Genomic DNA, 13,898 nt, shown 5'->3' with positions numbered 1-13,898 from the left:
GAACCCTGTATATACAATGTGTTTCACTAGTGGGAAAATAGTTAAAGCAACAAGTTTTAATTTTACTTTTTAGTTGCTGATTTCTGGTTAAAATATCTCTTTATTATTTGTATATTTTTCGAACATCTCAAAAAGAGAGATGATCTTATTTACACATACACACACGCACACACACACACATCGCACAAGCAGGGACGTAGTGTCCATTAAGGCTATAAGGCTTAGCCTATCCATTTATTTATACATCAGCCTCAATGTTGCATTTGGATATTGGTACAATTAATTTTATTAAAATGGATTTATTTTATAATACGCTGTTTAAACATCAAGCGAGTTGAAGCAAAGCTTCTGCAAGAACGCATTGAAGGCTATCGGCGGCCAGCCTTCCGCTTCTCTCATGGAATTAGGAGAATGGGGCGGTGACAATCACTTTCCCGCCACCCTCAGCAGACGAAAACTTCTTGAGCTATACACAAATTCATGATGCAACGAAAATGTACGAATGTTGACGAAAGGCTAGCCTTTTGGGTGTTTGTCGAAACAAAAGCGACAGGATGCGTTCTTGGAAGAAAGTATAGAACAGAGACTATGAAAAATTTAGAAGCTCACATTCAGTAACGAGTTTTGACCAAGAAAAAGAGAGAGAGAGACAGAGAGAATAAAAATGTTTAATTCATCAGGGACCTTATTGCGTACTGGTTTGCGTTATCACAGCGTAAAATTTACATTTTAGTTTTCGATAATTGACATAGCAGTTATAATTGCTTGTTGTATTTTTTGCGTTGCGTTGTTATCCGCAAGTTTTTCGAAGATCGATACTGAAGAAGACCTCAGATGATTAAAGTTTCTTTTTTTTTTTTCATACTTTCAATCTAAAATTAGCTTTTTCTGTAAAAATGATCAATTGACTGTGAGCTACTGCTCTACTGTTTTCCATTAGTATGCTGATATGTGTTGTTATGGGTGAAGTGCTTAAGTTTGTCTATGATTTGGGGAAGTTACACTTAAGATCGTCCTTTAGCTATCCGTTATTATTTGTTTCTTTGAAACAGTAATACAGTGTATGTGTGATATGCGAGTATCGCATATGTAAGGAAACCGTATGTGTAAGGGAAATATGAAGCAGAACCACTCTTGTACTTTTTCTTGCATTGTATGAAAAATATATTGCATGAATTAGCATTTTTCAATCAAGTATTACAGCGTAGTCAGAACACTAAGACGTGATCGTTTAAATAAGGGCGGGATAGTTTTTTGGGGGGAGGGGTAATTTAAATTCACTTTACACTCATATATACATACAACAAAAATTGCAAGTTTCAGGGGATTGGGCCCCTCCTAGCCACCCTCTAGCTACGAATCTAATTTCAGCCTACCCATTTCAAAACTTCACGCTACGTTACTGCGCACAAGTGCATAAATTTGAGCAGCGCGAAGTATATTAAAAAATTTAACATATAAAACTACAGTTCGTTATTATTAAAGACTAGCAGAATACCCGTTCGTCGCACTGAAAGAATACATTTCATTTTGGACATAAAGGTCACCAAAACTGTCATAATCTAAGCGACCCCGAAAACTATGGATTCGACACTAATATCGGTCATTTTCGATCATTTATATATATATACAGATAGATAGATAGATAGATAGATAGATAGATAGATAGATAGATAGATAGATAGATAGATAGATAGATAGATAGATAGATAGATATAGATTTCCCCTTTCCCCGCCCCCAAGCTACGGGGATGAATTTGGATTTAAAGGCATCGGAAGTGTTTCTGTGCATCAGCGACCCAAAAACTATGGATTCGACACTCATATCGGTCATTTTCTATATAATATATCACCCCTTCCTTCCTCCAAGTGGTACCTTTAAAGTGAAATGATAAAAACCATTCGAGGCCAGAAAAAATCTATGTTGAAAATTTTATAGAGATCAATTTTGTGGTTCAAGAGTTGTTAAGTTACAAATATAGACACTTTCATCGTACAGATAATAATTTGTCGCACTAGAAAATAGGTATTTGTTTACATACAAAATTTTGTACACAAAGTTTATATAGCATAAAACCTTATATTTGAATATTAAATAATAGTAATCATATGTGGAGGCGTTAAAATATTAAATAATGCTTTTGATAAAGTGGATACTTTCAAATATTTAGGATCAATATTAACAGACGAAAATCATATTCACGAAGAAATTAAATGTCGACTAAAAGCAGGGAATTCGTGTTACTACTCGGTTCAAAATCTCTTGTCGTCGCGAATTCTGTCGAGGAATTTGAAGCTTAAAATATATAAAACGATAATCATGCCTGTTGTTCTGTATGGTTGCGAAACATGGTCCCTTACTCTGAGGGAAGAACATAGACTGAAAGTATTTGAGAACAGGATCCTGAGAAGAATATTCGGACCCAAGAGGAACGAGAATGGGGAATGGCGGAAGCTTCATAACGAGGAACTACATAGTTTATACGGTTTACCCAACATTGTTAGGGTCGTCAAGTCTAGGAGGCTTAGGTGGGCAGGTCATGTAGCTAGAATGGAAGAAAGTAGAAACGCTTTCAAAGTCTTGACTGGTAGACCCATAGGAAAACGACCATTAGGAAGACCTAGACGCAGATGGGAGGATAATATTAAGATGGATCTCGCAGAGATAGGAATACAAAGTAGAAACTGGATGCAATTAGCTAAGGATAGAAGTCAGTGGAGAGCTTTTGTGAACGCGGCACTGAACCTCCGGGTTCCATAGGCCATAGAGTTAGTTAGTTAGTTAGTAATCATATGTTTTAGTGCATGAGTATTAGTGAAATTTACCTACTGCTCTCTCTCTTTTAAGAAGTAATTTGGATCAAACAGCACATTAAGAACTCACTGCCAATTTCATTCAAGAGCCGTATTTTATTGCAACAGAAACGCTTCATGATGGTAGATGTGTATGCAACTGTAAAAGTTCTGCACAAGCACGAATAAACGACTAAAATGTACATAAAGGAAATGAGTGTAGACTATTAATTTTCAAGAATAATTACAAGTTTTATTTTCGAATTCTTCTTTTATATATATATATATATATATATATATATATATATATATATATATATATATATATATATATATTCGCAATATTGAAATTTCTCAACTTAGGCGTTCGAATAAAAATTCCATTATTAGCGAATTCCATTATTAGTATAATTAATTTATAACAAAGATTTTTGTTATTTTCCAAATTTTTCCGGAAAGAAACTGGAAAAAGCTGTTTTTTCAAACAGGTTCAAAATTTCCGGAAATTTTACACTAGTCAGACCATGATCATAGTATTATACACTAAAGTAGTTTGAATGTGTATTGCCTCGTCTGTCTCATTTGAGTTGTTACTGCTGTAAAGCCCACCAAAATTGCAATGTTCGTGATATTGTATTATCCTTAATTTGCAACACCGCATGGCAATTGAGGTGTTGTTTGTAGAATTGAAATATATAATAACCTGACGTAATGCTGTTTAAAACATATAACTTTGTGTTGGCAACACAGTTAATTTTGTGGTATCAAAAGTATACGAAACAATTTCCCACTGCCGATATTTGGATAGTGCAGATTGTTGTGTCTAATAGCTTAAAAGATACAATGGCATATCAAGATAAATGATCCGCCCTGTATATCTGTACAATCTGTACAATACAATATTTTGTAAAATTGTAGTATGAGTGATTCTAAGCAAAAAAAGTTCATATGAACATAGGTCCTAATCTCAATGGTTTGAGAGCTACAGGTTCTGAACCATTTTTGACTTTGTTGCGTACCGCTATTGTTCACCCTGTAACTATTTTACAGAGGTAAGACAGCGGATATGAAAGGTGATGGAATGGCCTTTCCAACGGTATGCAGTATGTGGCAGTGTTGTCTTCGGAAGGGAAGCTATAGAGGAAATTTGAGAAAGTTTAGGTTATTTAAAGACATTGGATGGCAACACCGATTCCAAAAGATTCCTCAATAACTTCTCTTCTAAACATACCACTGCCACATATTGCATATCATTGAAAAGGTCATTTCATCACCTTTCAAATCAGGGGCGTCATTTAGAGGGGGCAGGGAGGGCAATTGCTCCCCCTGAGTTTGAGATCTCTATAGATTTTATCAATAAAATAGTAGTAAATCAGTGAAATACGCGAAATTTTACTTATATCAAGGGGCCTTGCCCCCCCAAGGAAAATCTGAAATGACACTCCCGTTTCAAATCCACTATGTACCATCTCTGTAGAATAACTACAGGGTGAGCAATAATCAATTTAAGAAAAGTGGTTCACAACCTGTAGCTCTCAAACCGTTAAGATTAGGACCTATGTTCATATGAATTTTCTTGCTTAGAATCACCCATACTACCATTTCCCCAAATATTGCTCCTTCCTCCTGGGACACCCTATATATATATATATATATATATATATATATATATATATATATATATATATATATATATATATATATACGAGGAAGATTAAAAAGTAGTGCCTCCTGTGTCACAAAAAATATTAATGAACATACAACAAGACAAACTATTGTAGAGCATAGCCTGAACTGTCCTCTACAGAATCCTACCCTTCAACATAGTCTCCATGAATTTGAACACATTTACGCCATTTTCGAACCTAGGCGTCCAAACCTTTTTGGAAAATTTCAGGAGGTTGCTTTTTGACCCATGATTTTACAGCTGTTTTAACTTCATCCAAATCATTGAATTGGCAACTACGTAGGTGTTCTTTTAAACGACCAAAGAGATAAAAGTAAGAAGGGGCCAAATCAGAGCTGTAGGGTGGGTGAGGTAAACTGACCAACCCATATTCATAATCGCCTTGTGAAAAGTGAGGTGTGTTGGCTGCATTATCGTGATGGAGTTTGATGGAATAAATGTCTTTCAGTGGTCTCTTCTTTCGTGGCGCTTCCTTAAGTTTCCGAAGTGTGTTTACGTAGGTTTCGCTGTCAATTGTGTCACGATCTTGAAGGAAATCAACAAGAATAACACCCTGTGTATCCCAAAAGACTGTTGCCTTAATCTTCTGGGTTGATCTGGAAGAATTGAATTTATTGGGACGACGGGGAATATCACTATGGCGCCATTCCTTAGATTGCACATTGCTCTCAGGGTCATACAGGTATGCCCACGTCTCATCTCCAGTAAAAACATTTTTAAAGAAGTCTTGATTTTAACTGCAAATGCGTCCAAGAGCTGTTGACAAATGTCCACTCACCTCCTCCGATTATCAACAATCAATTGCTTAGGTACCCACTTAGCACACACTTTGTGATATCCCAAGTCAGCAATTATTCCTTGGCCAGAGCCATACGAGATGTTCAATGCATCAACAACACTCTGAACTGTAATGCGCCTATCTCCTCGAATCAATTCCTCAGCACGTTCTCGATTTGCATCTGTGATCGATGTTGTCGGCCGGCCGCTTCTTGGTTTATGAGCGATTTCTGTTTCTCCGTTGCTAAACTTCATCACCCAACACCGTCCATTACCGGATCTCCATAAACATTCTTCAAGCGCATATGGATTTCCTTAAGTGGACAACCTTATTTCGCCAAAAATTCGATCACGACTCTTCCTTTTAGCTTCAGAGCTTCAGATTCATGGTTGTAATAACTCAATCTGAAAAAGAAAAGACTACATTAGTGGAGGAAGGCTACCTCTATAACGTCATGCATAGATAAGTCAGTAGCTGTAATAGAAAGAAAAATGAAATGAAATCTCTGAGTTTTACGTCCCACGGTTAGGCTAAAGAAGACGGCGATGATGAGTAATGAATGAAATGGTTGAATGAAGAAAGTGAGAGGAAACGGGAGAATCCCGAGGAAACCCACGCACACGGTGTTTGTCCATCACAAAATTCACTTGGCGGGGGCTGGGATCAAAACCTGGACCCTAAGCACCAGAGGTGAACGCTCTACCATTGAGCCACCGCAGCCCCTGTAATAGAAAGAATATAATGAGGGAGGCATTACTTTTTGATCCTCCTCATATATATATATATATATATATATATATATACCTGTAATATAGAAAAATTCTCATTCACCCGTTGTTCCCCACTTTTGTGAAAGAATTTTGATGGCTCGTTTGATCACTCAATTTCAGTAGAATACTGCTCATAATATCAATTCATTGACTTCATGATGGTGCCGTCATCGTTTTATGACACGTGAGAAATATCTGACTGCCTCTTCTGGTGCTTGAATGAAAAAAAAGGAAAAAGACAGCTGACGATAACATAAAGGGCAACCTACGCTTCTTTCAGCAAAGTTAATTGGAATCTCTCCAGTTGATTGGATGAAAGTGCGTGAATATTTCCCAGATGACAGAAAATTTAATTCTCTGCTGTCACCTCCATCAGTACGACATTATTAAAATATTATATAGAGGTCAATAAGGATATTTTGAAATGCATTAATTTTGTGACCACTCACTCTAAAAACAGTATTGTTATATTCAACCATAATTATAGTTGAATGTAACTATACAGTATTGTTAATATAGCGCCAGAAACAATTATGATTCGGAGTACAATATTATATTGTTACAAAACCCTAACTGGGTCAACAAAAATTATGGTTGTCCTAGACATATTTATGATATTTACAACTATGCCAAATATTGTACTTGCAACTATACAGCTCCTATATAGTTGGAAATACCAAATAGAATGGTTGTCGATACCATCACAAGATTTATTATGGCTGTCCCAACAGTATAAGACATGTTGCTTTAACCATATTCAAAATGTCAAAATGGCTGCTGTAACGTACGCAGTTGCTATGTAACAATCTATTTGGTGCTGCGCTTACTTAGTTAGGATAGTATCATACTTAGTTAGGAAGGATAAAGAAAAAATTACGGAAAGACGGTAGGATAATTATAGAGAGGGATTTTTATTTATTTATTTCAAATATTGTCAGGTGAAACATTGTGATCTTTAGATCACAATCTTGAGATGAAGATGAAAAAGGCGAAATGTAATGTTGTGAAGTGCAAAAGACAATACATCACTGGGTTATATTAGTTGACAGATGCTGGTTAATCTTCTCGCTTGGGGGCTGCTCCAACATTAATGAAAGACAAGAGGAAGCCCAGATTAGTGACAGAGGTATTACAGTGCGAATGATGGACAGATGAGGGGCTGGGGATCGTCGGTCTTCAATTCTTCTGCTAAGGAGATATAGTTGTTGTTTAGTGGTAGTGTGTGATGGTAGATCGTGAAGAGAAGAGATATTTGTGTATGTAAATAGAAGCTGAAATCGGAAAGTCTGTGTGGGCGTTCATGGCGTCTATAAGGAGCGGATGGCGTTCATACAGATTTTTATCGATATATTTGAGACGGAGAGATTCGAAATGAAACAGAATATGTGGAAAAGGCGTTCTTTCGTACAATTCGTATGTCGGACTGAGCAATTTTATCCTGTATGCAATGCGAAGTGCATGACGTTCCAAAATCTTCAGCTTGTTGTAGGAGGAAGGAGGTGCAGCAATCCAAGCCAGATTAGCATATGTCGGAACTGGACGCCAAAAGACCTTATAAGTATTTAGCACAATTGTGGCACTGAGACCCAAGTAGTACCCGTGAGACGTCTTAATAAATTGAGACGGTTTGAGGCTTTGACAATGACGTCCTGTAAATGTGGTTTCCAAGTGAGATGTGCGTCTAAGGTGAGGCCGAGGTATTTGACAGATTTACTGAGTTGAAGACGGGTATCATCGACTGTGAGATGAAGTAGGTTGGGGTTTCGGTGGACCTTCGTGCGCTTTTTGGGCGGCAAGAAAGCTACAGTCTGGGTCTTTAGAGCGTTAATCTTGAGGCGCCACTTTTCACACCAGTTAACGAAGGAATCTATGGCGGATTGCATTGAAACGTTAAGTTGGTGCACAGTTTTGCCGAGTGCTAGGAGGGCGGTATCATCTGCATATTAAAAAACATGAACGTGCGGAGGCAATGATGGTAAGTCGGCCACATAAAGAAGATAAAGCAGAGGAGAGAGTGAAGAACCTTGGGGTACGCCAGAGTACATGAATATAGAATGAGAAAATGCGTTATTAATAGAAACGTATGGAAGACGACAGTCCAAAAAGCTATAGATAAATCGGATATAAGTGATAGGAAGACGAAAGTTCAAAAGATTGTACATAAGTCCGGCGTGCCATTCTTTATCAAATGCTTTCTCCAAATCAAACAAGGTAAGACAAGATGGTCGTGATGTATTATAATGGCTTGTAATGTGATTGAGGAGACGTAATAACTGATCGTTAATGCTGTAGTTTGGACGAAATCCGGCTTGTGAACGTGGTGAAAGATTATAATGAGTAAGATGGACGTGTAAAGGTTGAACTAAGATTTTTTCTAGAATTTTACTAAATACAGGTGTCAGTTGAATAGGGCGATATGAAGAGACACTGTTGGCGGGCTTATTCGGCTTAAGGAACATCAAGATCTTAGACGTCTTCCATTGGGATGGTATAAATCCAGAACGCAGGATGAAAGTATAGATGAATGAGAGAAGGTACAGAACTATGTATGGACTCTCTTTGATGTGGCAATAAGAGATGGAACCTATGCCTGGAGCTGTGTTACGTTTCCTTCTTATGGCTGAAGTGATATCGTCAGGAGTGAGGTGTGTGAATGTTCAGCGGGTGGTTAGCGTCTGGCTGAAGATGAGTGGATGAAAAATCAAAGCAATCTACCAGATGATTATGAACAGGTCGATCAGAAGTAAGTGGTGTGAAGATATCTTGAATATATGTGGTGAAGGCATTTGCTTTATCGAGATCAGAGTGTATGGGTGTGTCGTTAAGAATGATTTAATAGGATGTTTTGTTAAATTTGCCAGAAAGTGGATTGAGGCGTTTCAAGTAACGTGAAGGATGGGATGTCTCCGAGAGAGAGTTGCAGGTTTATATCCATTGACATAATTTGGAGGCTTTGACAATTTCTTACTGTAAGTTAAAGAGCTCTGTGATGACGAAGTTCCTCGCGACTTCCTGTATGAATGTAGTCACGAAAAAAATTCGGGATCGCTGCACTATGGCAAGATATTGCGGCGGAAATTTAGGTTTATATGGTGTATATTGCGATTGTAGGATATATTATGCATAGGCGTGATTCATATGTGTGTAATATTATCCAATATACGATATAGTTCATCTTCTGTAGTAGGTGTATCAAGGCCTTCCAGGTTTTATGAAATATATGAACGATACTTTTCCCACTCTGCTTTATCATATCTTGGGATCATGCGAGGTGGAGTTGCGTTAATAGGTCGTGGAGTGCGAATTTGAATGCATAGCTTGATCGGTACATGTTCGCTTCCTTAAGGATATAAGACGTCAATTATTGTGTGCTGTGTTAAAGTAGCTGAAGTGATAGCTATGTCAGGATTCGTGTTATAATCTGGGCGTGTCGGTTTGGCAGTTGATGATATGTACCCGTTGTAGCAGTGGTGATGAAGTTCAAAAAATTCGTTTTGTCTCTGTTGGAACGACTATGGATATTGATGCCAGCTAAGATGATATAGCACTGAAAGGAATTTAAAATGTACTGGAAGAAGGCCAGAGGAATTGGATGACCTGGTCGAACGTAGATTGTTGCTTGTTGCTATGGTGATGTAATCTGATTTGTAATAGAGTGTGATTATTAGATGCTCCGGTAGATTCTGAGCTGAGCTTATGTGTATGCGGTATGGAATATAAAGTGAGAAACCAATTGCAACGCCACCGTTGGCACTAAGAATACTATCCTTACGGATTAAAGTGTAGCCTAGAATTTTGCATTGCAGTTTCGGAGTAAGATTAGTTTCGTTCAGTAAGCATTTGCTTTTTCTTCCAGAAGGAGTTGTTCAAAAAGTGGTTTTTGAGTGAAGATTGAACGAATATTTAGAAAGAGAAAGACTAAACCCATAATGCTCATGACGCGATGGAATCTAAAGGCTTTGTTGAGATGGAAAAGTATGAAAGTACGGTGTTGGTCCATTGTAAGTTTCATGAAATTGGAGGTGAAAGACAGATTGTGCAGCGAATTGAACATGTTACAAAACTAGAGGACGTGCCGACGGATGTATGTTTTGAAGCGTCAAAGTTATGAAAGCTAAGAGCTGCTTAATAGTTATAGGTTGGTCGGATGTGGTATAGGTTTCAGTGGTTTGATTTGGTGCATCGTGCATGCGAAGAGGAACAACTAATTCAGGCTGTGCTTGTTGAGGAACAGGTTTCGATTTGCATTTGTAACTATAAGCAGGATGACGTTCGTGAGAGGTAGGACAATCAGGTGGTTGTTGCATGTTTGGACAGGTCCGGGTGCGGTGGGGACCACCACAGTAAACGAATTTGAAAGAATTAGTGCATTTTGATGTTGGGTGCGTATACTCCGGGCCGCGGTCACAGCGTATTGGTAAAGGGGCTGGAGTTTTCGAAGGTTTGACTCTGTGTCGTTTCTTGTAGATGTATGCCCCGTGTTCTAAGAGATCATCAATAGTATCTTCCGATTCGGTTAAAACCCGGACCATGTAAGAAGCTCCTTGGTTGTTACGGAAGCGGAGATATTTCTTGACGTAATTCCTCCTCAATTTCTTCGTCGCTGTATGATGGATTCACTCCGTGAATGACCAAAGATAGCGTAGGAGTTCGTCTTGGTCCTGGAGTTTCGTAAGTTTAGCAGTCTTGCCGAAGATTTCGAAACTGTGCTTGTCTCTGATTGTTGTAGCAAAATGCGGTAGAATTGACTTTATGATATAGCCGTTTTGAGTTTGGACAATTTGTAAGATTTCTGTGCCTGGTCGGTATTTAAGAATTTGCTGAAGTAATAGTTTGGTGTTGCGGAGTTTTGGATCAAAGTTTTGAAGTAGAAAATTATGTACGTCCGGTTGATGTTTGTGAGAAAGTTGCTGGATGCCGTCTACTATCATGAGTCTGGAGCTGTCGTCAGAACTAGCAATACTGATGTTATCGTCGTTGTGCTTCTTGTGAGGTGGAGATGTAGATGTAGATGCTATGTTGCCGTCACCCGTAGTCGTGGTATTCTCATCTGATCTTGGAGTCGCAGTTACTGGTGATTCAAATGCATCCTTGTAGCTCTTCCGTTTCTCTATTTTATGAGCTAAGACGGATGATGTAGGAGAAGCCGCAGGAAGACTCGGATGTTGTCCGCTGGTCATAGTGGCCAATGAGGGTTGGTGGATAGAAAACCAATGATCGAACAGTGGTATGTTGAACGAAAAATGATAAAATGGATGATGAAGCCAAGCTTTCAAAAATATGCACACTAGCGTGTACGGTAGTGCAGTCTCCACTCGGGTGAAACCCTCTATCTTCCTCGCCCGCCACTGAGAACTGCCGGGCTTGCGTCTACAAGCTCGTAATATCGTCAGTCTGAAACTGACACTGTAAATAATGCCTCAAACGAGAAAGCTGGAAACAGCTAAATTATGTATAAAATTGCTTTTTTTACATTGCTAGCTAGGGCTAGCTACCTCTAAGAGGGTTACGCCCTCTTTTAGGGAAGTGATTTGAAGAGATTCTTGGTTTTTAGGTCGGTGGTTGGTCTAAGTGATTTATTTATTTATTTCATAACAGTAATGGTCATAAGGAACTTTGCGTTCCTTAACATTAGGTGGAGAGATAGACATAAATACATATATTCAACATAAAACATACATATAGCTGTTATGAAAGTAGATGAACAATGATCTACAAATCAATAAACGAGGAATACTAAACAATATATACTATAAATACGATCAGGAGGATAGAAACTAAGTGATAGTAATGTAGTATTATAGTAATATAATTAATGAGGATGAAGTATAGGATGAGGTGCAATCACAGTAAAATGTTAGTGGACGAATGCAGTTATCTTCTTGCCTAGGGGGACTCTAGGCTATGATGAGAGACATGATGAACCCAAGTTAGTATGAGAATATTACTGTGCATGAAATGATGGAAAAATGAGAGGCAAATGAGCATGAGTGACGTAATCGTTCAGAGGCAAGAGTGAAGGATCATCAGGAGGAAGAGTGTAATGGTATAACGCAAACAAAAGAGATAATGGAGTGTGAAGATAACGGGTAGGTGTGGGATGTAGTGCTAAATAGTGCATTGTGTCGAAAAGTAGTGGATGTTGCATTTGAAATCGGCGGTGTATGTATGAGAGTCGAAGGGATTGAAGATGGTACTGCAGCGCAGGAAAAGTAATGCGCTGATATAGTTCTCGTGTGGGGCTAGGTAATTTGATGCGATAAGCAATTTGGAAGGCATGGCGTTCGAGAATAAGAAGTTTGTGGTAGAATTTTTCTGATGCGGCAATCCAAGCTGTGAAACCATAGGTGAGAGTAGGGCGGAGAAAGACTTTGTAGGTGTTCAAGACTGTGTGTGATGTGAGACCCCAGGACGTTCCTGCGAGACGTTTAAGCACGTTGAGACGATTGTGAGCTTTAGTCGAAATTGTTTTAAGGTGCTGCATCCAGGTGAGGTGTGTGTCAAACGTGATGCCTAAGTATGTGAATGCTTTCGTAGCTTGCGGAGGAACCTGGTATCGTGGAGAGAAAGGCAACATGGATTTCTGCGGACTTTGGTTGTTTTCTTTGGTGGAATGAAGATGTTAGCCTGCGTTTTTGTAGCATTGATGGTGAGTTTCCTGTGTCGGCACCAAAGGCAGAAGTCAGAGATGGCTGTTTGTAAGATCTTATTTATGTGCTGGATGGATGTTCCTAGAGCGAGAAAAGCAGTATCATCTGCATACTGGAAAGAATAAATTTTGTCTGGGAGATGTGGCATGTCAGCAACAAACAGTATGTATAACAGGGGTGAAAGGGCAGAACCCTGTGAAACTCCTGACAGTAAAAAGATGGGATGAGACAAATGTTCGTTAATGGCAACATAGGTGATACGACCTGAGAGGAAGTTAAAGATAAGTCGTATGTATGCTGGAGGAAGCTGGAGCTAATCAGTTTATAAATAAGACCGAGATACCACACTTTATCCAAAGCTTTCTCGAGATAGAATAAGACTAGACATGATGGTTTCACTCTATTATAATGCGTAGTGATAAGGCTTGTGAGACGTAAGAGTTGATCGTTTATGGAGAAACAAGGACGGAAGCCTGCTTGAGTGAGAGGAATGATATTTCTGGTGTTGAGGTAAGTATGAAGCCGTTTAAGGAGAATGCGTTCGAGAATTTTGCTAAATGTGCTTGTGAGCTGGATTGGCCTGTAAGAGATCTCATGAGGAGGCTTATGTGGTTTTGGAAACATAACAGTTTTAGATGTTTTCCAGGGTAGAGGAAAGTAACCTGTACGCAGTACGAAGGTGAAGAGATTGGCGATGAGGATGAGTAATGTAGGTAGAAGCCAGGCGCTGTGTTCGTTTACATTTGACAGTATCTGTGATCTCTTCAACAGTGATAGGTGAAGTAACAGATTGGTTTACACTGAGTTCATGCATGGTGTTGGGTTGCAAGAATGGAGAGGTGTCTACTACTACTAATAAGTCAAACTTGAAATCATGGAAGCAAAGTTTCCTCCCAAATTGTGGGTTAATCATATTATTTAACGCGTTTTCAGCGCAATTTTCTTATTTGTCCCCTCTATGTTATTTTGATTTTATAACCTTATTTTCTATCCTTTCCACTTTGCTTCGGGGATGGAAACATATAAATAAATAATTGTCTTGTACATTCAATGCAAGCGGTATATTTATATATACTTCGAGTGTGACAAGCTCACTTCTGCTAAGTCATATTTAGTTTCAAATAAATGAAATATTATTCCTTATACTGTTATGTTTTAGTTGTATTGAACTACTTTGAAAAGTTTTGATAAATATCTCGTTAGAATGTAAAATAACATAT

The 13,898-nt window shown here is 38.5% G+C and overlaps 1 protein-coding gene across 1 annotated transcript; it reads right to left on the bottom strand.

The window, feature by feature from the left end:
• Positions 1-4,658: 4,658 nt before the first annotated feature.
• LOC145692308 (histone-lysine N-methyltransferase SETMAR-like) lies at positions 4,659-5,512 on the bottom strand. The gene is made up of 2 exons (XM_081767605.1): positions 5,259-5,512; positions 4,659-5,076 (listed from the first exon to the last, which is right to left on the bottom strand). Exons 1-2 carry the CDS (start codon positions 5,510-5,512, stop codon positions 4,659-4,661), a joined length of 672 nt encoding a protein of 223 aa, XP_081623731.1.
• Between the last annotated feature and the right edge of the window lie 8,386 nt (positions 5,513-13,898).

This window comes from Thermobia domestica, chromosome 8, assembly GCF_964235325.1.
Source record: "Thermobia domestica chromosome 8, izTheDome1.hap1.1, whole genome shotgun sequence".
Lineage (NCBI taxonomy): Eukaryota > Metazoa > Arthropoda > Insecta > Zygentoma > Lepismatidae > Thermobia > Thermobia domestica.
This window is presented reverse-complemented; position numbering and strand designations above follow the sequence as displayed.

Coding starts and splice junctions, on each gene's coding strand:
- LOC145692308 (XM_081767605.1), bottom strand. CDS start 5,512: ATGAAGTTTAGCAACGGAGAAACAGAAATCGCTCATAAACCAAGAAGC. Junction 5,077..5,258: donor ATTGTTGATAATCGGAGGAG/GTGAGTGGACAT, acceptor CAATTCTTCCAG/ATCAACCCAGAAGATTAAGG.